The sequence below is a fragment of the Dendrobates tinctorius genome, unplaced genomic scaffold (genome assembly GCF_039654945.1).
Source record: "Dendrobates tinctorius isolate UK_male_01 unplaced genomic scaffold, ASM3965494v1 ptg000044l, whole genome shotgun sequence".
Lineage (NCBI taxonomy): Eukaryota > Metazoa > Chordata > Amphibia > Anura > Dendrobatidae > Dendrobates > Dendrobates tinctorius.
The window spans coordinates 22,171,231-22,196,148 of record NW_027361712.1 but is presented as its reverse complement, the minus strand read 5'-3'; the positions used below and the strand labels follow the sequence as shown (position 1 = coordinate 22,196,148).

The following is a 24,918-nucleotide window of genomic DNA, read 5'->3' as shown; positions in this document are numbered from 1 at the left end:
ATCGGTTGGTCCGGGCCTTTCACGCCAAGTACCTTGAGAGACCTGGGGGTCCGGTGGCCCTCCATTGAGAGGAGGGTACTGTCATGATCCAGGACGGGGTTTCGCTTTGGCCTGTCCTGATCAGACTGGGGGTTAATTGTTCCGCCTCTCTCTGGCAGAGGGCGGCTATTTAATGCTCACAGGACCTAGGTCCGGTGTCAGTTATACTCCTGCCCTCGGCTGAGTTAGTTGACCTTGTGCATACGTGTGCCTTGTGCCTGATATCTTGCTTGCTTTTTTGGTTTTGATCTGGTTCTGTCCCTGTTATGAGTTCTGCCTGCCCCTCTTGTACTGCGCTACCTCTCGTGTATGACTCTCTGCTTGTGACCCGACTTCTCTCTGCTCGTCCCCATGGTACCACGTCGCCCTCTTGTGTATGACCTTTGGCTTTGTCTGACTACCCGTCTGTTTGTCCCTCCTGTGCCTCATTTGCCCGTACTGTTGTGACCTCCGTTTTGCCTGACTCTGAGTTGTTGCATGGTGTCCTGTCATATCTGTAAGCAGGACGCTAAGCCCCACCCCCTTGCAGTCACCTGACCATAGGTCCTGTGCCAGCTTGCTAACTTCAGTGTCCGCATGTCCTGTGCCTCTTTACTTTCCGGCGCTGACTGGACCCTGACACTAATAGTTTGAAGCATGCATTGTCACCTCTGCTGCCCTGCTCCACAGGTATCTTTTAGCACTGTTTCTGTACTCAGGACACGCACACTGGCTCTGTGAGCGAGTGTAGTGCGGTGTCTCTGACACTGCCTTTTTGGAAAAAAAATGCTGCATTTTTGCAGTGTTTCTCCTGTCTTCTTTGTATCCAGAAATAAAGCCAAATGTTAGCTCTAAGGTAACAGGGGAAATGAAATGGACCACAAACAGTGCATATTTTGTGTATGGGCATACTTCATCTTTTTTTGGGAGAATCTGCCTGAAGAAGCGCCCTGTAGGATGAGCACAGCACAGCAATGGCTCAGGATATCTCTGTACTTGGCCATATTCATGTTTCCTTCAATTGCAACCAGTCGTCCTGTCCCTGCAGCTGAAAAACATCCCCATAGCATGATGTTGCCACCACCATGTTTCACTGTTGGGATTGTATTGGGCTGGTGATGAGCAGTGCCTGGTTTTCTCCACACATACCGCTTAGAATTATCACCAAAAAGTTCTATCTTCGTCTTATCAGACCAGAGAATCTTATATCTCTTAGTCTGGGAGTCTTTCATGTGTTTTTTTTAGCAAACTCTATGCGGGCTTTCATATGTCTTGCACTGAGGAGAGGCTTCCGTCAAGCCACTCTGCCATAAAGGCCCGACTGGAGGAGGGTTGCAGTGATATCTGACTTTGTGGAACTTTCTCCCATCTCCCTACTGCATCTGTGGAGCTCAGCCACAGTGACCTTGGGGTTCTTCTTTAACTCTCTCACCAAGGCTCTTCTTCTCCCATGATTGCTCAGTTTGGCTGGACGGCCAGGTGTAGGAAGATTTCTGCTGGTCTCAAACTTCTTCCATTTAAGGATTATGGAGGCCACTGTGCTCTTAGGAACCTTGAGTGCTGCAGAAATTATTTTGTAACCTTGGCCAGATGTGTGCCTTGCCGCAATTCTGTCTCTGAGCTCCTTGGCCAGTTCCTTTGACCTCATGATTCTCATTTGGTCTGACATGCACTGTGAGCTCTTATATAGACAGGTGTTTGCCTTTACAAATCAAGTCCTATCAGTTTAATTAAACACAGCTGGACTCCAATGAAGGAGTAGAACCATCTCAAGGAGGATCACAAGGAAATAGACAGCATGTGACTTAAATATGAGTGTCTGAGCAAAGGGTCTGAATACTTATGACCATGTGATGTTTCAGTTTTTCTTTTTTAATAAATTTGCAAAAATTTCTACATTTCTTTTTTTTTCTGTTAAGATGGGGTGCAGAGTGTACATTAATGAGAAAAAAATGAACTTTTTTGAATTTACCAAATGGCTGCAGTGAAACAAAAAATTGAAAGGGTTCTGAATACTTTCCACACCCACTGTACAGTCAGACACATCCATTACACAGTACACAGCAGGGGCACATTTATAAGATTATCTCAGCACAGGAACAACTTTTTTAAACACTTCTAACTGTGGAAATTATTATTATTGATCTACTGATTATTATAGATCTATTGATTAAAATCATCTTTTGTTTGTGGGAAAACCCCTTTAAGGTCCCTTTCTGGCAGGTTACAGAGCATAACTGGCTAAAAAAAGATGTTGTGTGCTGTACATATTAGAGTCAGATTAATCACATCTCTGTGTTTTTAATTGCTGAAACCACGCAGCCATTAACAATAAATACTGAATTAATAATAATTTTTTAACAATTTACTAGAAACCACAATGGCTTGCTTGACCAGGCAGTTTTCTTCCACATTGCAGCCGCTCTTGAGTGTGTAATTTAAAAGCTCTCTGTCAACAAGTAGGCTGGACTTACTGACTCGGACAGGATTTTCGTAGGTTTTTTGGATAATATACTGCAGCAAACCCTATTAAACTAGTACAAGTGACATTTCATTTTACCTGGCATTTTGTAGCAATATCATTCCTATTACACTCATATTCTGCTAAATATTCCTATTAGGCTGGTTTCACATGTCCTGATATTTCCAGTACCGGAAAAACAGGTACTGGAGATATCAGTGTCCGTTTGTCACATCCGCGTAGCATCCGTGTGTCCGTGTGTACCATCCGTGTGTGATCCGTGTGCAGTACGTGTTTACACGGACTCATTGAATTGTATGGGTCCGTGTGATCCGTACAGCTGCACAGAAACGGACTTGTTAACCCCCTAAGGCCGCTTTCACACGTCAGTGTCTCCAGTACGTGTGGTGACAGTTTTCACATGTACTCACGTAGACCCATTCAAATGAATGGGTCTGTGCACATGTCAGTGTGTTTCTACGGACCGTGTGTCCGTGGGCAAAACACGCTGACATGTCCGGTTTTTGCCGTCGCACGGATGGCAAAATGTCCCGCACACGGAGAACACACATTGATGTCCTCTGTGTGTCACGCATCGGCACCGGGGAAGAAGCGCTACAGTAAGCGCTCTCCCCCGGTGGCAGGTGCTGAAGACAGCTCTCATTCTCCCCTGCTCTGCCAGCGAGCAGAGGAGAATGTTGAGCGTTATATTAAAGTCTAAACAACAGCAGGTGGGGCTTTTGGGACTCTTACCCCCATCATCCGACACCTGCTACCGCTAATAACAGTGACAGTAGGTGCTGATGATCGGGGTATTCCACAGCCCCTACATGCTGTCGTTCGGACTTTAATAACTGTCATGAACCAGATCGGGGTTTGTTTCTGGTTACCTTCTCCCCGGTCTGGTAATGCGGGGGTTAACTTTCCATGCCTCGTTTTGGGATCTGTTTTGCTATTTCAGTCCACTGCTACTTGCAGGCAGCATCAGTTATAGTTCCTGCCTCCAGCTTGAGCGGCTGACCCCATTATACCCTGATTTGTCCTCTGCCTGTTTACGTAGGCCCCGTTCCCATTATCCCCTATGACTACGCTCATCTTAGGGCTTGCTCTCCATGATGTGACCCCTTGGTATTTAACCCGACTTGTCCTCTGACCTGTTTGACTGTCTTCCGTCCCTGGTGTTCCTTCTCCCGACCGGCTGTGACTTCTGGCTTGTTTCTGATCATGTGTATTGCTTTGTCCTCTGGTGCTGTGTTTCCTGTCTGTTACTGAGACAGGTACCTGTGCTGCGGTGCTGTGGTTCTCTGCTGTAAGTGCAACCTTTTTCACCAACCAGCACCCCCTGGTGGAGATTGCACACTTCTGGGTCTAAGCAGCATTACAATAACGCTCATCATTCTCCTCTGCTCGCCGACAGAGCAGGGGAGAATGATGACAGCCGGCTTCAGCACTTGCCGCCGGGGAACAGCACTTACTGTAGCGCTTCTTCCCTGGCGGCTGTCCGTGTGGTACTGATGCGGCACATGGGTGACACAAGAAGTACACACACGGACACATGGACACACGGACATGGATATCTCCGGTACCAGTCTTTCCGATACCAGAAATAAACGGACGTGTGAAAGAGGCCTTAAAGAGATTGTGGTAAGATGGGAAAAAGATCTGCTTTTGTTCTAGAAACAGAACTATTCTTGTCCTTAGGTTGTGTGTGGCGCACATTTAAAGGACATGGACACTTTTTCTTTATTAGATGTGTTGGAACATGATTTTGTGCACATTTACAGTTTTATAGATACTTAGTGCAGTGGAATTGCAGATCTCCTCAGAGGCTGCTTTGCTCTCCAGTCCATACAATGGCCCTGGTGGAGGAGCATGTGACCTGACAGATCAATCAGCCTCCTCCAATAGAAAACCAGCCTTCTTATTTGAGTTGTTATTAGACGAGGCTGATGGATTTATCTGGTCATATGGCCCTCCACCACCAGCAGTCTGTGAGGAAAGTTGCAGTAAGGCCATGTTCGCACGCTCAGTATTTGGTCAGTATTTTACATCAGTATTTGTAAGCCAAATCCAGGAGTAGAACAATCAGAGGAGAAGTATAATAGAAACACGTCACCACTTCTGTATTTATCACCCACTATATGTAGCAGAGCCGATAGATTTGTGGATGCTTCTAGCCTCCCATAAAGGCTAATGAAGCATGCCAAAATAAAAAAAAAAGTGTTGAAAAAAACAAAAAAAATATAAAAGTTCAAATCACCCCCCTTTCACTCCATTCAAAGTAAAACAATTAAAAAAAAAATCGCACATACACATATTAGGTATCACTGCGTTCAGAATCGCTTGATCTATCAATAAAAAAAGGGTTAACCCAATCGCTAAACGGCGTAGCGAGAAAAAAATTAAAAAAACAGAATTATGTTTTTTTGGTCGCTGTGACATTGCATTAAAATGCAATAACGGGCAATCAAAAGAACGTATCTGTATAAAAGTGGTATCATTAAAAATGTCAGCTCGGCACGCAAAAAATAACCCCTCACCCAACCCCAGATCACAAAAAATGGAGACGCTACGGGTCTCGGAAAATGGCTTTTTTTTTTTTTTTACAAATTTGGGAATTTTTATTCACCACTTAGATAAGAAAAGAACCTAGACATGTCTGGTGTCTATGAACTCGTAATGACCCGGAGAATCATACTGGCATGTTAGTTTTAGCATTTAGTGAACCTACCAAAAAAGCCGAGCAAAAAACAAGTGTGGGATTGCATTTTTTTGCAATTTCACCGCACTTGGAATTTTTTTCCTGTTTTGTAGTACATGACATGGTAAAACCAGTGGTGTCGTTCAAAAGTACAACTCGTTCTGCAAAAACAAGCCCTCACATTGCCATATTGACGGAAAAATGAAAAAAGTTATGGCTCTGGAAAGAAGGGGAGCGAAAAACGAAGCCGCAAAAATATACCCCCCCGGTCCTTAAGGCGTTAAGGCTAAGAGGCAACACCAGACAAGCCGTGAAATTCAGCTGAAATATCTGTATAAAATGGATGGCACAACCCTCCTCCACCACAGAATCATACAGCCGGGTAGTAACCTCCCCTCCCCACCCTCATTTTTTCTTTGGTGGTGGTTTTGCCCGCATCACACGGGCCAATGGTGTTTTAGACATTTCAGCCACTCCCCCTGGCAATACCTGGGTATTTAAGGGCAGTGGCAGTGAGGATCCTCCTCTTCCCCGTTTGGGTCCTGGAGGTGCTCGGCCCACCCTCCCCCCCTTTTTTGTAAGGGTAGGTAATACTTGTTTTTGTTACAGATACAAAGTCACAGCGGCTGTTTCAACAAAGGAAGCAATGGAATGGTGAGGCTAAGAAGGCTGGCTTGCCTGCAGATGTTGCAGGGCATTTGGCTACTGGCTGTTGTGAATTTTAAAAGCTGTGACCCTCACCCAGCAATTACTTGTGTTTGTCTCATTATTATAAGGTAGTTTTGGGGAAGGGGAGTGTGAGAGATATGATTGGGATTTTGGTTGGGGGTCACTGCAGTCTTGTTCAGGTGAGCTGCCACATTGACTTTCATTGGTCAGTGTGCTGTCCATATGTCGTTGTGTACGGACGGTAATGAGAAATGTGGCAGTACTGCTGTGAGAGTCGTGCTTCTCTGATGAAGGTTTAAGCATAGGCTGAAACGTTATACCATTGTCTTGGATTGCACAACTAGTAAAGAGCCTGTAATACCATTTTAGTGTCTAGTTCCTTTTCTATGGAACAGATCTGGCAGACCTGGTAATCAGGAATGGTTCCAGAACATGATAAGTAAGGGTATGTTCCCACGGTCAGATGTGTGCAGCGTCCATCCAGCAGAGGTCAGATGGTACAGCATAGTAGATGGGATTTCAAGAGATCCCATGTCCACTATGCATGAAGAGACACCCACGGCTTGCCTGCGGAGATGGGCATGCGGCACGTCTTTCCAGACTGCAGCATGTCAATTTATCTTGCGGAGACGCGAGTCTCTGCAAGAAAAATCTCACCCATACAATGTACTGGACGCGGTGATTCAGCACGGTTCAGAGATCACGTGGATTCAGCTGCATTCAAAATCTAGCAGCGCTTTGGACGCAGCGGACATGTACTGCGTCCAAAGTGCTGCCGATTACTGAACGTCTGCACATACCCTGAAAAGGCTGCAAGTGTTTCTCACCAGGCTGGAGATCTCTCTTTGTTCCTCCCTTACTTCTTTCAGTAACCCAAATACAAACCAGACAAGCCTAAATGCATCTGCACTAATACAGGGTGCAGCGGACCCAAGTAAAATGGCAGCTGCACAGGTGCCTAAATACAAATGAAACAGCCAGCCTACAATCAGGGATTGGCCGTGTGGTACACCAGTGCAGAAGAAATAATCCGCATGTGGCAGTGTCCACACAGGGAATGCAGGGCTTCTGGTTCACAACCTCTTAGGCCTCTTTCACACTTCAGTTTTTTGCAATCAGTCACAATCCGCCAGGTTTTGAAAAAAACGGATCCTCAACTTTCTTTTGAGGATCCGTTTTTTCCCCCATTGACTTCCATTAATGGCGGATTGTGACGGATTGCCGTCCGTTGCATCCGTTTTTTTTGAGGATCCGCCAAAAGTTGCTGTCCGTCACCATCCTCAAAGATTTCAAAACGGAGCTTGCAACGTTTTTTTTTCTGGCGGATCCTCCAGACACTCATTTAACCCGAAATTCTTTCTGGGTGCCGGACAAAAAAAAAATATCTCTCTCTCTCTCTCTCTCTCTCTCTCTTCCCCCCACCGGTTTCTTTAAATTTCCTCATTTTCAGGATCCGTCTAAAAACGGATCCTGTGCCATCCGTTCACATCAGTTCAGAACGGATCCGCTTGTCTGCCTTTTTGGCGGATTTGAACTGATGCAAAAAACTGAAGAGTGAAAGAGGCCTTAGTAACACCATATAGGGGGGCTGCCCAGTGACAACTAGAATGCATCCCGTGTGAACAGAGCCCACAAGTTTGCAGAACCATTTGGGCCCAACTGCACCCTGAAAGAAATATAAAAAGTGCACAGAAAACATATCAATATATGTAAGGTATTGGTTGATATTAAGGCCTTAATACGGAAGCTGGCAAACTGCGTCAAAGTTCCTTACACTTGCCAGTCCTACTCTAACATGAAAACCTCAAAAAGAGGAAAAAATCCTCCAAAAAATTCAAATACAAACCAGACAGGCCTAAATGCATCTGCACTAATACAGGGTGCAGCGGACCCAAGTAAAATGGCAGCTGTACAGGTGCCTAAATACCAAATGAAACAGCCAGCCTACAATCAGGGATTGGCCGTGTGGTACACCAGTGCAGAAGAAATAATCCGCATGTGGCAGTGTCCACACAGGGAATGCAGGGCTTCTGGTTCACAACCTCTTAGTAACACCATATAGGGGGGCTGCCCAGTGCCAACTAGAATGCATCCCGTGTGAACAGAGGCCACAAGTTTGCAAAACTATTTGGGCCCAACTGCACCTTGAAAGAAATATAAAAAGTGCACAAAAAACATATCAATATATGTAAGGTATTGGTTGATATTAAGGCCTTAATACGGAAGCTGACAAACTGCGTCAAAGTTCCTTACACTTGCCAGTCCTACTCTAACATGAAAACCTCAAAAAGAGGAAAAAATCCTCCAAAAAATTCAAATACAAACAGATTTTTTACTCTTTTTGAGGTTTTCATGTTAGAGTAGGACTGGCAAGTGTAAGGAACTTTGACGCAGTTTGCCAGCTTCCGTATTAAGGCCTTAATATCAACCAATACCTTACATATATTGATATGTTTTTTGTGCACTTTTTATATTTCTTTCAGAGTGCAGTTGAGCCCAAATGGTTCTGCAAACTTGTGGCCTTTGTTCACACGGGATTCATTCTAGTTGGCACTGGGCAGCCCCCCTATATGGTGTTACTAAGAGGTTGTGAACCCGAAGCCCTGCATTCCCTGTGTGAACACTGCCACATGCGGATTATTTCTTCTGCACTGGTGTACCACACGGCCAATCCCTGATTGTAGGCTGGCTGATTCATTTGGTATTATTGCACCTGTGCAGCTGCCATTTTATTTGGGTCCACTGCACCCTGTATTAGTGCAGATGCATTTAGGCCTGTCTGGTTTGTATTTGGATTCTTTCAGTAACCACTGCCTTTTCTCATCCTCGAAATGTAGCCGATTTGTCTTCCTTTTCCTTTAACCTGCAGTACTTCTGTTATCACAAATCACAACAAAAATATCTTATTTAATCTTCATCTTGAGAGTTAACTGCAAACTTTATGTCATGGCTCAGGGTGTATTGGAAATGTATAAATCTTTGCTCCAGAACGCTTTCACAGGGAAGAAGACTGTGATATTATACGTTCTTTTTCATAGCACATTATTTCTTCACCATCTTAAGTTTTTTTAAGCAATTGTGCATTCCATATAGTGCTGATGTGAACATCTTACATACATTTTAATTGTGCAACATTAATAAAAATAGCTGATAATATGTATATGTTTTTCTAAGAGAACATATTATTGGTGCAGACTCACAGGGGCCCAAGAGGTAAGGGGGCCCACGTCTTCCTCCATAGCAGGTGGAATTGTGCATTATGATGAGCTCTCGGGCTCCACAGGGCCCATATATTGTTCTTACACAGGGGCCCTCTTCTGTCTGTGTCATATTTACGAGTTCCATTGCTTTATTTTGCCGAAGCACGAGAAAAACTGTAATCGATGCATCACATGATGGACACCATCAGCTCCTGACGGACCCCCCTGAATTATAGTGATTTCATCATTTTGCTGGGAAAAATTTTTTGTTTTTTTCCCAGCTGATGGCTGATACCCAATTGCAGATGTGAACAGTCTAAAAATATTTTATTAAAATTTATATAGAAACCTTAAAATGAAAAATATATTTGTGTCTGCTTTGATGTATTGTACATTTATATTGTATTTGTCATAGTCACGGCTGTAAGATTGTATTTGTCACAATGAGCACTAGGTTCAATAAAACCCAGCAGCACTGTTAATGTGCCATGTGTCAAGTGATCGCTGGGCCCTATTACATTTAAAAATGTTCCTTCCTTTCTGTACTGGCCGTGATTTTGCAACAACATGTTTTTTATAGTGCAGCAGGGTAAAGCATCTTAATGCCTACTGTAAAACATGTCGTTATGTCATTAATTTGTCAAATGACACATTTTGTAAAGGCATTTTTCGAGGCGTTCATAAAGTTACGTTTAAAACGTTATAATGTGAAAACAACGAAAAAAATCTCGAAAAAAAAATCACTTTTGTTTGGCGCTTTTTGTAAGACAAACCTTATACTAATTCCTATGCAAAAGCCAAGATCTGACTTTTGCTGGTTGTAAATTTAAACTAGGACAAACAGGATGAAAATCACCAGCAGGAGTATTCCATGCACAGACGCTAGACCAAGTGGGAGATATCAGAAGTGTGCAGGTTTTAATGTAGCTAAGGATCAGAATGATCTGTAAGGCAGGATCAAGGATGAGGATGATCTGTAAGGCAGGATCAAGGATGAGAATGATCTGTAAGGCAGGATCAAGGATGAGAATGATCTGTAAGGCAGGATCAAGGATGAGGATGATCTGTAAGGCAGGATCAAGGATCAGAATGATCTGTAAGGCAGGATCAAGGATCAGAATGATGCGTAAGGCACGACTAGAATGATCTGTAAGGCAGGATCAAGGATCAGAATGATGCGTAAGGCAGGATCAGAATGATCTGTAAGGCGGGATCAAGGATCAGAATGATGCGTAAGGCATGATCAGAATGATCTGTAAGGCAGGATCAAGGATCAGAATGATGCGTAAGGCAGGATCAGAATGATCTGTAAGGCAGGATCAAGGATCAGAATGATGCGTAAGGCAGGATCAGAATGATCTGTAAGGCAGGATCAAGGATCAGAATGATGCGTAAGGCACGACTAGAATGATCTGTAAGGCAGGATCAAGGATCAGAATGATGCGTAAGGCATGATCAGAATGATCTGTAAGGCAGGATCAAGGATCAGAATAATCTGTAAGGCAGGATCAAGGAACAGAATGATTTGTATGGCAGGATCAAGGAACAGAATGATCTGTAAGGCAGGATCAAGGAACAGAATGATGCGTAAGGCAGGATCAGAATGATCTGTAAGGCAGGATCAAGGATCAGAATGATGCGTAAGGCAGGATTAGAATGATCTGTAAGGCAGGATCAAGGATCAGAATGATGCGTAAGGCAGGATCAGAATGATCTGTAAGGCAGGATCAAGGATCAGAATGATGCGTAAGGCCGGATCAGAATGATCTGTAAGGCAGGATCAAGGATCAGAATAATCTGTAAGGCAGGATCAAGGAACAGAATGATTTGTATGGCAGGATCAAGGAACAGAATGATCTGTAAGGCAGGATCAAGGAACAAAATGATTTGTATGGCAGGATCCAAGTCAAGGTCAGTACAAGACAAGGACATTAATGCAAAGTAACTCAGCGTAACTAAAATTACAATGGTTTCCATGTTCACCTGTTTTTTAAACTGATTCTTCACGACAGTGTTAAAAATATTAAAATTAGCTGGTTGTCATGGTACCTCCCTGGGTACCATGCTGTGACTCTTGTAATGATATATAGGCTGCAGTGGTCACTTTGCTTCATCTGGGCTGCAGCCAGTCGTTTAGGTTCAGAGACTTTGCCTGTGTAGACAGCACAAGTCGATGAGCACTGTTTTCGGCTGCAGCGCTGGAAACGTGACTTCATCGCTGCAGCCTTTACACAATCACCAGTGCAGCTGCAGATACACAGTGCTGGATATGAAAAGGGCAGATGATTGTATTATTTTTTACAGTGCTATGAAGAGTTAGTTTAAAAAAATTAAAATGGAAAACCCCTTAAATTGTACTTGTTTGCCACCTATGGTAACTAACGCAAATCCATTAGCTGTTTGAGAAGTGTTGAGTCTCCATAGATATTGTATCCAACAGATCCTGCTGATGTGCACAAAGTTGGCCACGGTTTTATCTAATGTGTATTGGCACGTTTATATCAAATGGCTAATATATGGACAGACAAAACTTTACATTCTACCAGTGTTACTGTATAATGTGGGAGAATTATAAATATATCTGACAGATTTGTGATATGACCTGTCACTGCCCGACTGATGTACTATACTAACAAGAAAATAATACAAATAAATAGACGTCATTTATATGCTAATTTCATTGTGAACTAAGAAATCATTTTGAAAAATTAAGAGCCATCATGAAAATCGACTAAGATTTCAGAGATATAAATGTAATGTATACGTGACAGTGATAAAAGGGCAATCAATGTCGATCAAGCAAAACAATATGTGTTTCTGGGATTAAAATTGTAATGTCAAAACCAAATTGCTTTATTATATTAAGGCTAGGTTCATATCACCTCTCCGGATTATATTCTGCTGGATTGTTAAATATGGCCTAGCAAACACCTGTATGCCTAAATAGTGGTATCAACTTCCCATTGACTAAAAAAAGAGAATCCAAAAAACAAAGGGGTTGCCCCAAGGTGAAGCAACTCTAAGATATCAGTCATCAAAATATTTAAAAATAGTTTTTATTAAACAGGCAATATAGAATCAATGACAGATAATATCACTGTAATAACAAACAAGTTACAATAATCGGTTAATGGTGAAGACACAAAGTAGGACGTCACCATGGGTAGTCATATGCAAGATGTAAATGAGGACCCTGAATAATATTATCATATATCAAGAAAGAACAGACCATATGTATAGAGCAAAAGTCAGTTCTGGACAAGAAACAAGATTGACAATAATGTGGTAGAGCCACAAAGTGGCATCAAGGTACAGAAACAATGTTCCCACAATCTTAGTCAAGCTTCAAAGTCAGGCATGAAAACAACTATATATCAGTATGTATTACTGGCCAAAACATGTGGTATTTTGTCCTCAAACACAATAAAGTGTAATATAGTGCTTACTCATGTGGGGAGTGACCCTCGTATATGTCCGTCTCCCTGACACTTGTTTCAACTTTTTGGCTTCCTCGGGGGGGATTTAAAGTACAAGTCTGCAGTGCTTCTATGTGACTGCAGAGGTATGAATGTTCACATTGAGCACACTGCGCACTTTGAGGATTCTCCAGTGCCGGAAACAGCCATCGAGTAACCTCAAGCATGTGGTTTGCATACCGCGGTCACGTGCTGAGCAGATGGGTGTGACCTTGCTAAATGTTACTTTGTTGAGAGAGGCTGGATGCATGTAGTCAAAATGTGGCTGGAAGTATTCAAATCGCATACTTGCAGGCACTTGACCGCTGGCACCGGAGAACCCTCACAGCGCGCAAACTTATGCTCCAAGGCCGGACAACTCCTTTAAACCTTGCATTTCAGTACAGTTATTGCAAACATATACTGACATAAAAAAGCTAAAAATATACCAAAAGGGCTTTCTTTTAGCATATGTTTGTTTATTGAACTTTAAGGCCCCGTCACACATAACGACTCACCAGCGATCCCGACAACGATATCAACGTGCGTCTCTTAGATACCCGATGTGTACGTTAGTTACCAGCTCCCTGCATCAGCGCGCTGGTAACTAACGTACGCTTCGGGTTTCTAAGGGACGCACGTCCCTTGGATACCCGATGTGTACGTTAGTTACCAGCTGATCGCTGGTCTCCCGCCTGTCAAACGCAGCGATGCGTGCTGGCCAGCGGGAGACCAAAGAAAAGTCCAGGGCTTTCCTACAGCGATCAGCGATACCGGCAGGGGGGCCGGTCGCTGATCGCTGTCACACATAGCGATCTCGCTGATGAGATCGCTGTTGTGTCACAAAACCTGTGACTCAGCAGCAATCTCGCTAGCGAGATCGCTATGTGTGACGGGGCCCTTATGGGCACATTGGGTGTTAACATAAGGGGATTTTCCTAATATACAATCTGACTACCTGGATGGAGGAGTCAAGCAGAATAGCTGTTGTCTAAATATCTTATGTCAATGGCTTATGTTGCTAGTCGACAAATACTTCTAGGGACTGTAATATAATCACGGTACATGCTTCATTTCCACTTTATGTGAATATTGCAATTTATTGTTTACAACCCGTGTAACATGTAATGATTTTTTTGCATGCAGCCAGATCATATGGCTTCCATAAGTGATCACTGAGCAGCTTATGGCATTTTACTGCTGTGGGCCCTATGAGGGTTTACTAATAAAATTTAGGAAATTAAACCTCTAGGCCTAGAAAAAAATTACTAATGACAGTTATACTCTATCATTTTATGTAATGCATTTTATGGCTTCTCAGCTGCACACAGATGCGGATCGAGGGGAAGGACGAGCCAAGTACCTCCTGACCGGAGAAGGTGCCGGTTCTGTCTTTGTCATTGATGAAAAAACTGGCAATATCCACGTTACCAAGTCTCTCGATCGTGAAGAGAAGGAGGAGTACGTGCTGTTGGCTCAGGCTGTGGACAAACTTACCCTTCGACCACTTGAACCCCCTTCCCAGTTCATCATCAAGGTGCAGGACATTAATGACAACCCCCCTGTTTTCCTGCACCCTCCCTACAGGGCCTCTGTGCCGGAGATGTCCAACGTAGGTGAGGGGGGAACTGAGGTGTCTGTGTTTAATATGTTAGCACTTAAATACGCTGAGGTGCGAGGATGCTTTTTAAGTTCTAACAGAAGTGACAGTGATAAATGCATCGCTATCCGATTGTGCTGACAGTTTGCAGAAGATAAGTTGGAATTAATGAATGCAGAATTGAGAGGCATTTTGGGAAACAAAAGTTAATGAAAGTAATAAAAACTACTAAGAGGAACAGCAATCCTCTGCATACACTTTTAGAGGTAGCAGTTATCAATGCAAAAACAATTACCATACTACATTTTTAAGCTTGTATGACATATCATGTATGCGCTATTTACTGCGCAAGATTTATAAGGAACACATAACACGTATGACATGTATATATCAGACATTGGATTTAGATCTGGTTTTACCCTACATGATGAATAATCTTCAACTGCTCAGCTTCCAAGACTGTCCTCCAATGCTGTTGGGCAGCTGTTTCAGGAACCCCAGATGAGTATTGTACTAAATATCCATGCTCTTATGGAGGCCAGTGTGGTCCCATTTCATACTGAAGGGTAATTGGCCACGAATTGCGTTGTAGGGGATTTTAGGTAAGAAGGTACAGAGAGGCTCCAGCAGGAAGCAATGCATCCCGGACCAAGGTTTTCTGATAACTATGCGCTTTTCCAGGGCACACCATTTATGATAAAGGATGTTCTTGCATATCATAATGAGTATTCACTCAGGTCTAAGCTATGTTATTTGCAAAACATTTACTATTGTAGTCCTAAAACTTGAATGCATTATCTATTTATTTTCATTTGGAAACCCAGCTAATTGTGGGAGAATAACATTTATTCTCCCAGAAAACCATAATAATATTTAATGATTTCTATTAATTGTATTATATAAAAATAATACCAAAGATAGTTTTAAAGGACAATGTAGGGCAGTGCTAGTCAACTTGACATATTTGGGAGTATGAAATGCAGCCTTTGACTCCATCAAATCCCACCACAGTCAACCGGTAGACACCGTCACACACGTTATTTTTGTTATAAAGCCGGATTTGTGACGGACAGCTTCTCGTATAAGGTATTTATTTAACAAAAGAGCCTTCAACAAGAAAAAAACTAATAACAACTTTGGGAAAGATATGGTTGAGCAGAGCACACCACATACATAAGCTCACACTTAATGCAGCGCAGATTTTCTAGTTATAGTTGGGAAGACCACACCACATACAGAAGAGCTCATACTTCATACATAGTAGATATCCTATTTATGGATGGGCAGAGCACACCACATACAGAAGAGCTCATACTTCATATAGAGTAGATCTATTTATGGATGGGCAGAGCACACCACACACAGAAGATCTCATACTTAATACAGAGTAGATCTCCGATTTATGGATGGGCAGAGCACAACACATACAGAAGATCTCATTCTTCATACAGAGTAGATCTCCTATTTATGGATGGGCAGAGCACACCACATACAGAAGAGCTCATACTTCATACAGAGTAGATCTCCTATTTATGGATGGGCAGAGCACACCACATACAGAAGAGCTCATACTTCATACAGAGTAGATCTCCTATTTATAGATGGGCAGAACACACCACATACAAAAGAGCTCATACTTCATATAGAGTAGATCTATTTATGGATGGGCAGAGCACACCACATACAGAAGACCTCATAATTCATACAGAGTAGATCTCCTATTTTTGGATGGGCAGAGCACACCACATACAGAAGAGCTCATACTTCATACTGAGTAGATCTCCTATTTATGGATGGGCAGAGCACACCACATACAGAAGAGCTCATACTTCATACAGAGTATATCTCCTATTTATGGATGGGCACAGCACACCACTTACAGAAGAGCTCATACTTCATACTGAGTAGATCTCCTATTTATGTATGGGCAGAGCACACCACGTACAGAAGAGCCCATACTTCATACAGAGTAGATCTCCTATTTATGTATGGGAAGAGCACACCACGTACAGAAGAGCCCATACTTCATACAGAGTAGATCTCCTATTTATGTATGGGAATAGCACACCACGTACAGAAGAGCCCATACTTCATACAGAGTAGATCTCCTATTTATGTATGGGAAGAGCACACCACATACAGAAGAGCTCATACTGAATAGATCTCCTATTTATGGATGGGCAGAGCACACCACATACAGAAGAGCTCATACTGAGTAGATCTCCTATTTATGGATGGGAAGAGCACACCACATACAGAAGATTTCATACTGAGTAGATCTCCTATTTATGGATGGGCAGAGCACACCACATACAGAAGAGCTCATACTTCATACTGAGTAGATCTCCTATGTATGGATGGGCAGAGCACACCACGTACAGAAGAGCCCATACTTCATACTGAGTAGATCTCCTATTTATGGATGGGCAGAGTACACCACATACAGAAGATCTCATACTTCATACTGAGTAGATCTCCTATGTATGGATGGGCAGAGCACACCACATACAGAAGAGCTCATACTTCATATAGAGTAGATCTATTTATGGATGGGCAGAGCACACCACATACAGAAGATCTCATACTTCTTACAGAGTAGATATCCTATTTATGGATGGGCAGAGCACACCACATACAGAAGAGCTCATACTTCATACAGACTAGATCTATTTATGGATGGGCAGAGCACACCACATACAGAAGAGCTCATACTTCATACTGAGTAGATCTCCTATTTATGGATGGGCAGAGCACACCACGTACAGAAGAGCCCATACTTCATACAGAGTAGATCTCCTATTTATGTATGGGAAGAGCACACCACGTACAGAAGAGCCCATACTTCATACAGAGTAGATCTCCTATTTATGTATGGGAAGAGCACACCACATACAGAAGAGCTCATACTTCATATAGAGTAGATCTATTTATGGATGGGCAGAGCACACCACACACAGAAGAGCTCATACTTAATACAGAGTAGATCTCCGATTTATGGATGGGCAGAGCACAACACATACAGAAGATCTCATTCTTCATACAGAGTAGATCTCCTATTTATGGATGGGCAGAGCACACCACATACAGAAGAGCTCATACTTCATACAGAGTAGATCTCCTATTTATGGATGGGCAGAGCACACCACATACAGAAGAGCTCATACTTCATACAGAGTTGATCTATTTATAGATGGGTAGAACACACCACATTCAAAAGAGCTCATACTTCATATAGAGTAGATCTATTTATGGATGGGCAGAGCACACCACATACAGAAGACCTCATAATTCATACAGAGTAGATCTCCTATTTTTGGATGGGCAGAGCACACCACATACAGAAGAGCTCATACTTCATACTGAGTAGATCTCCTATTTATCGATGGGCAGAGCACACCACATACAGAAGAGCTCATACTTCATACAGAGTACATCTCCTATTTATGGATGGGCACAGCACACCACTTACAGAAGAGCTCATACTTCATACTGAGTAGATCTCCTATTTATGGATGGGCAGAGCACACCACGTACAGAAGAGCCCATACTTCATACAGAGTAGATCTCCTATTTATGTATGGGAAGAGCACACCACGTACAGAAGAGCCCATACTTCATACAGAGTAGATCTCCTATTTATGTATGGGAATAGCACACCACGTACAGAAGAGCCCATACTTCATACAGAGTAGATCTCCTATTTATGTATGGGAAGAGCACACCACATACAGAAGAGCTCATACTGAATAGATCTCCTATTTATGGATGGGCAGAGCACACCACATACAGAAGAGCTCATACTCAGTAGATCTCCTATTTATGGATGGGAAGAGCACACCACATACAGAAGATTTCATACTGAGTAGATCTCCTATTTATGGATGGGCAGAGCACACCACATACAGAAGAGCTCATACTTCATACTGAGTAGATCTCCTATGTATGGATGGGCAGAGCACACCACGTACAGAAGAGCCCATACTTCATACTGAGTAGATCTCCTATTTATGGATGGGCAGAGTACACCACATACTGAAGATCTCATACTTCATACTGAGTAGATCTCCTATGTATGGATGGGCAGAGCACACCACATACAGAAGAGCTCATACTTCATATAGAGTAGATCTGTTTATGGATGGGCAGAGCACACCACATACAGAAGATCTCATACATCATACAGAGTAGATCTATTTATGGATGGGCAGAGCACACCACATACAGAAGATCTCATACTTCTTACAGAGTAGATATCCTATTTATGGATGGGCAGAGAACACCACATACAGAAGAGCTCATACTTCATACAGACTAGATCTCCAATTTATGGATGGGCAGAGCACACCACGTACAGAAGAGCCCATACTTCATACAGAGTAGATCTCCTATTTATGTATGGGAAGAGCACACCACGTACAGAAGAGCCCATACTTCATACAGAGTAGATCTCCTATTTATGTATGGGAAGAGCACACCACATACAGAAGAGCTCATACTGAATAGATCTCCTATTTATGGATGGGCAGAGCACACCACATACAGAAGAGCTCATACTGAGTAAATCTCCTATTTATGGATGGGAAGAGCACACCATATACAGAAGATTTCATACTCAGTAGATCTATTTATGGATGGGCAGAGCACACCACGTGCAGAAGAGCTCATACTTCATACTGAGTAGATCTCCTATTTATTGATGGGCAGAGCACACCACATACAGAAGAGCTCATACTGAGTAGATCTCCTATGTATGGATGGGCAGAGCACACCACGAACAGAAGAGCTCATACTTCATACAGAGTAGATCTATTTATGTATGGGAAGAGCACACCACATACAGAATTGCTCATACTGAGTAGATCTCATATTTATGGATGGGCAGAGCACACCATATACAGAAGAGCTCATACTGAGTAGATCTCCTATTTATGGATGGGCAGAGCACACCACATGCAGAAGAGCTCATACTTCATACTGAGTAGATCTCCTACTTATGGATGGACAGAGCACACCACATGCAGAAGAGCTCATACTTCATACAAAGTAGTTCTATTTATGGATGGGAAGAGCACACCACATACAGAAGAGCTCATACTGAGTAGATCTCCTATTTATGGATGGGCAGAGCACACCACATGCAGAAGAGCTCATACTTCATACTGAGTAGATCTCCTACTTATGGATGGACAGAGCACACCACATGCAGAAGAGCTCATACTTCATACAAAGTAGTTCTATTTATGGATGGGAAGAGCACACCACATACAGAAGAGCTCATACTTCATACTGAGTAGATCTATTTATGGATGGGAAGAGCACACCACATACAGAAGAGCTCATACTTTATACAAAGTAGTTCTATTTATGGATGGGCAGAGCACACCACATACAGAAGAGCTCATACTTCAAACAGTAGATCTCCTATTTATGTATGGGAAGAGCACACCGCATACAGAAGAGCTCATACTTCATACTGAGTAGATCTCCTATTTATGGATGGGCAGAGCACACCACATACAGAAGAGCTCATACTACATACAAAATAGTTCTATTTATGGATGGGCAGAGCACACCACATACAGAAGAGCTCATACTTCATACTGAGTAGATCTCCTATGTATGGTTGGGCAGAGCACACCACGTACAGAAGAGCTCATACTTCATACTGAGTAGATCTCCTATTTATGGATGGGCAGAGCACACCACATACAGAAAAGCTCATACTTCATACAGATTAGATCTCCTATTTATCGATGGGCAGAGCACACCACATACAGAAGAGCTCATACTTCATACTGAGTAGATCTCCTATGTATGGATGGGCAGAGCACACCACGAACAGAAGAGCTCACCACGAACAGAAGAGCTCATACTTCATACAGAGTAGATCTCCTATTTATGTATGGGAAGAGCACACCACATACAGAATTGCTCATACTTCATACTGAGTAGATCTCACATTTATGGATGGGCAGAGCACACCACATACAGAAAAGCTCATACTTCATACAGATTAGATCTCCTATTTATGGATGGGCAGAGCACACCACATACAGAAGAGCTCATACTTTATACAAAGTAGTTCTATTTATGGATGGGCAGAGCACACCACATACAGAAGAGCTCATACTGAGTAGGTCTCCTATTTATGAATGGGCAGAGCACACCACATACAGAAAAGCTCATACTTCATACAGAGTAGAACTCCTATTTATGGATGGGAAGAGCACACCACATACAGAAGAGCTCATACTTCATACAGAGTAGAACTCCTATTTATGGATGGGAAGAGCACACCACATACAGAAGAGCTCATACTTCATACAAAGTAGAACTCCTATTTATGGATGGGCAGAGCACACCACATACAGAAGAGCTCATACTTCATACTAAGTAGATCTCCTATTTATGGATGGCAAGAGCACACCACATACAGAGAATTTCATACTGAGTAGATCTCCTATTTTGGATGGGCAGAGCACACCACATACAGAAAAGCTCATACTTCATACAGATTAGATCTTCTATTTATGGATGGGCAGAGCACACCACATACAGAAGAGTTCATACTTCATACTGAGTAGATCTCCTATGTATGGATGGGCAGAGCACACCACATGCAGAAGAGCTCATACTTCATACAGAGTAGATCTCCTATTTATGGATGGGCAGAGCACACCACATACAGAAGAGCTCATGCTTCATACAGAGTAGATCTCCTATTTATGGATGGGCAGAGCACACCACATACAGAAGAGCTCATACTTCATACTGAGTAGATCTCCTATGTATGGATGGGCAGAGCACACCACGAACAGAAGAGCTCATACTTCATACAGAGTAGATCTCCCATTTATGTATGGGAAGAGCACACCACATACAGAATTGCTCATACTTCATACTGAGTAGATCTCATATTTATGGATGGGCAGAGCACACCATATACAGAAGAGCTCATACTGAGTAGATCTCCTATTTATGGATGGGCAGAACACACCACATGCAGAAGAGCTCATACTTCATACTGAGTAGATCTCCTACTTATGGATGGACAGAGCACACCACATGCAGAAGAGCTCATACTTCATACAAAGTAGTTCTATTTATGGATGGGAAGAGCACACCACATACAGAAGAGCTCATACAGAGTAGATCTCCTATTTATGGATGGGAAGAGCACACCACATACAGAAGAGCTCATACTTCATACAGAGTAGATCTATTTATGGATGGGAAGAGCACACCACATACAGAAGAGCTCATACTTTATACAAAGTAGTTCTATTTATGGATGGGCAGAGCACACCACATACAGAAGAGCTCATACTTCAAACAGTAGATCTCCTATTTATGTATGGGAAGAGCACACCGCATACAGAAGAGCTCATACTTCATACTGAGTAGATCTCCTATTTATGGATGGGCAGAGCACACCACATACAGAAGAGCTCATACTACATACAAAATAGTACTATTTATGGATGGGCAGAGCACACCACATACAGAAGAGCTCATACTTCATACTGAGTAGATCTCCTATGTATGGTTGGGCAGAGCACACCACGTACAGAAGAGCTCATACTTCATACTGAGTAGATCTCCTATTTATGGATGGGCAGAGCACACCACATACAGAAGAGCTCATACTTTATACAAAGTAGTTCTATTTATGGATGGGCAGAGCACACCACATACAGAAGAGCTCATACTGAGTAGGTCTCCTATTTATGAATGAGCAGAGCACACCACATACAGAAGAGCTCATACTTCATACAGAGTAGAACTCCTATTTATGGATGGGCAGAGCACACCACATACAGAAGAGCTCATACTTCATACAGAGTAGAACTCCTATTTATGGATGGGCAGAGCTCACCACATACAGAAGAGCTCATACTTCATACTAAGTAGATCTCCTATTTATGGATGGCAAGAGCACACCACATACAGAGAATTTCATACTGACTAGATCTCCTATTTTTGGATGGGCAGAGCACACCACATACAGAAAAGCTCATACTTCATACAGATTAGATCTTCTATTTATGGATGGGCAGAGCACACCACATACAGAAGAGCTCATACTGAGTAGGTCTCCTATTTATGAATGGGCAGAGCACACCACATACAGAAGAGCTCATACTTCATACAGAGTAGAACTCCTATTTATGGATGGGCAGAGCACACCACATACAGAAGAGCTCATACTTCATACAGAGTAGAACTCCTATTTATGGATGGGCAGAGCACACCACATACAGAAGAGCTCATACTTCATACAAAGTAGTTCTATTTATGGATGGGCAGAGCACACCACATACAGAAGAGCTCATACTTCATACAGAGTAGATCTCCTATTTATGGATGGGAAGAGCACACAACATACAGAAGAGCTCATACTTCATACTGAGTAGATCTCCTATTTATGAATGGGCAGAGCACACCACATACAGAAGAGCTCATACTGAGTAGATCTCCTATTTATGAATGGGCAGAGCACACCACATACAGAAGAGCTCATACTGAGTAGATCTCCTATTTATGGTTGGGCAGAGCACACCACATACAGAAGAGCTCATACTTCGTACAGAGTAGATCTCCTATTTATGGATGGGAAGAGCACACCACATACAGGAGAGCTCATACTTCATACTGAGTAGGTCTCCTATTTATTTATGGGCAGAGCACACCACATACAGAAGAGCTCATACTTCATACAGAGTAGAACTCCTATTTATGGATGGGCAGTGCACACCACATACAGAAGAGCTCATACTTCATACAGAGTAGATCTCCTATTTATGGATGGGAAGAGCACACCACATACAGAAGAGCTCATACTTCATACAGAGTAGAACTCCTATTTATGGATGGCAAGAGCACACCACATACAGAAGAGCTCATACTTCATACAGAGTAGAACTCCTATTTATGGATGGGCAGAGCACACCACATACAGAAGATTTCACACTGAGTAGATCTCCTATGTATGGATGGGCAGAGCACCCCACGTACACAAGAGCTCATACTTCATTCTAAGTAGATCTCCTATTTATGGATGGGCAGAACACACCACATACAGAAGAGCTCATACTGAGTAGATTTCCTATTTATTTAAGGGCAGAGCACACCACATACAGAAGAGCTCATACAGAGTAGATCTCCTATTTATGGATGGGAAGAGCACACCACATACAGAAGAGCTCATACTTCATACTGAGTAGATCTATTTATGGATGGGAAGAGCACACCACATACAGAAGAGCTCATACTTTATACAAAGTAGTTCTATTTATGGATGGGCAGAGCACACCACATACAGAAGAGCTCATACTTCAAACAGTAGATCTCCTATTTATGTATGGGAAGAGCACACCGCATACAGAAGAGCTCATACTTCATACTGAGTAGATCTCCTATTTATGGATGGGCAGAGCACACCACATACAGAAGAGCTCATACTACATACAAAATAGTACTATTTATGGATGGGCAGAGCACACCACATACAGAAGAGCTCATACTTCATACTGAGTAGATCTCCTATGTATGGTTGGGCAGAGCACACCACGTACAGAAGAGCTCATACTTCATACTGAGTAGATCTCCTATTTATGGATGGGCAGAGCACACCACATACAGAAGAGCTCATACTTTATACAAAGTAGTTCTATTTATGGATGGGCAGAGCACACCACATACAGAAGAGCTCATACTGAGTAGGTCTCCTATTTATGAATGGGCAGAGCACACCACATACAGAAGAGCTCATACTTCATACAGAGTAGAACTCCTATTTATGGATGGGCAGAGCACACCACATACAGAAGAGCTCATACTTCATACAGAGTAGAACTCCTATTTATGGATGGGCAGAGCTCACCACATACAGAAGAGCTCATACTTCATACTAAGTAGATCTCCTATTTATGGATGGCAAGAGCACACCACATACAGAGAATTTCATACTGACTAGATCTCCTATTTTTGGATGGGCAGAGCACACCACATACAGAAAAGCTCATACTTCATACAGATTAGATCTTCTATTTATGGATGGGCAGAGCACACCACATACAGAAGAGCTCATACTGAGTAGGTCTCCTATTTATGAATGGGCAGAGCACACCACATACAGAAGAGCTCATACTTCATACAAAGTAGTTCTATTTATGGATGGGCAGAGCTCACCACATACAGAAGAGCTCATACTTCATACTAAGTAGATCTCCTATTTATGGATGGCAAGAGCACACCACATACAGAGAATTTCATACTGACTAGATCTCCTATTTTTGGATGGGCAGAGCACACCACATACAGAAAAGCTCATACTTCATACAGATTAGATCTTCTATTTATGGATGGGCAGAGCACACCACATACAGAAGAGCTCATACTGAGTAGGTCTCCTATTTATGAATGGGCAGAGCACACCACATACAGAAGAGCTCATACTTCATACAGAGTAGAACTCCTATTTATGGATGGGCAGAGCACACCACATACAGAAGAGCTCATACTTCATACAGAGTAGAACTCCTATTTATGGATGGGCAGAGCACACCACATACAGAAGAGCTCATACTTCATACAAAGTAGTTCTATTTATGGATGGGCAGAGCACACCACATACAGAAGAGCTCATACTTCATACAGAGTAGATCTCCTATTTATGGATGGGAAGAGCACACAACATACAGAAGAGCTCATACTTCATACTGAGTAGATCTCCTATTTATGAATGGGCAGAGCACACCACATACAGAAGAGCTCATACTGAGTAGATCTCCTATTTATGAATGGGCAGAGCA

General features: G+C 42.6%; 1 protein-coding gene across 2 annotated transcripts in view; it reads left to right on the top strand.

Annotated features, from left to right (window-relative positions):
- The window catches only part of CDH24 (cadherin 24), a 129,805-nt gene that overhangs the window by 80,194 nt on the left and 24,693 nt on the right, over positions 1-24,918 (top strand). For both annotated transcript variants that reach the window (XM_073575452.1, XM_073575451.1), the window contains exon 3: positions 13,826-14,120. In XM_073575452.1, the coding sequence (XP_073431553.1) occupies positions 13,826-14,120 (295 nt within the window). The remainder of the gene's footprint in view (positions 1-13,825; positions 14,121-24,918) is intronic.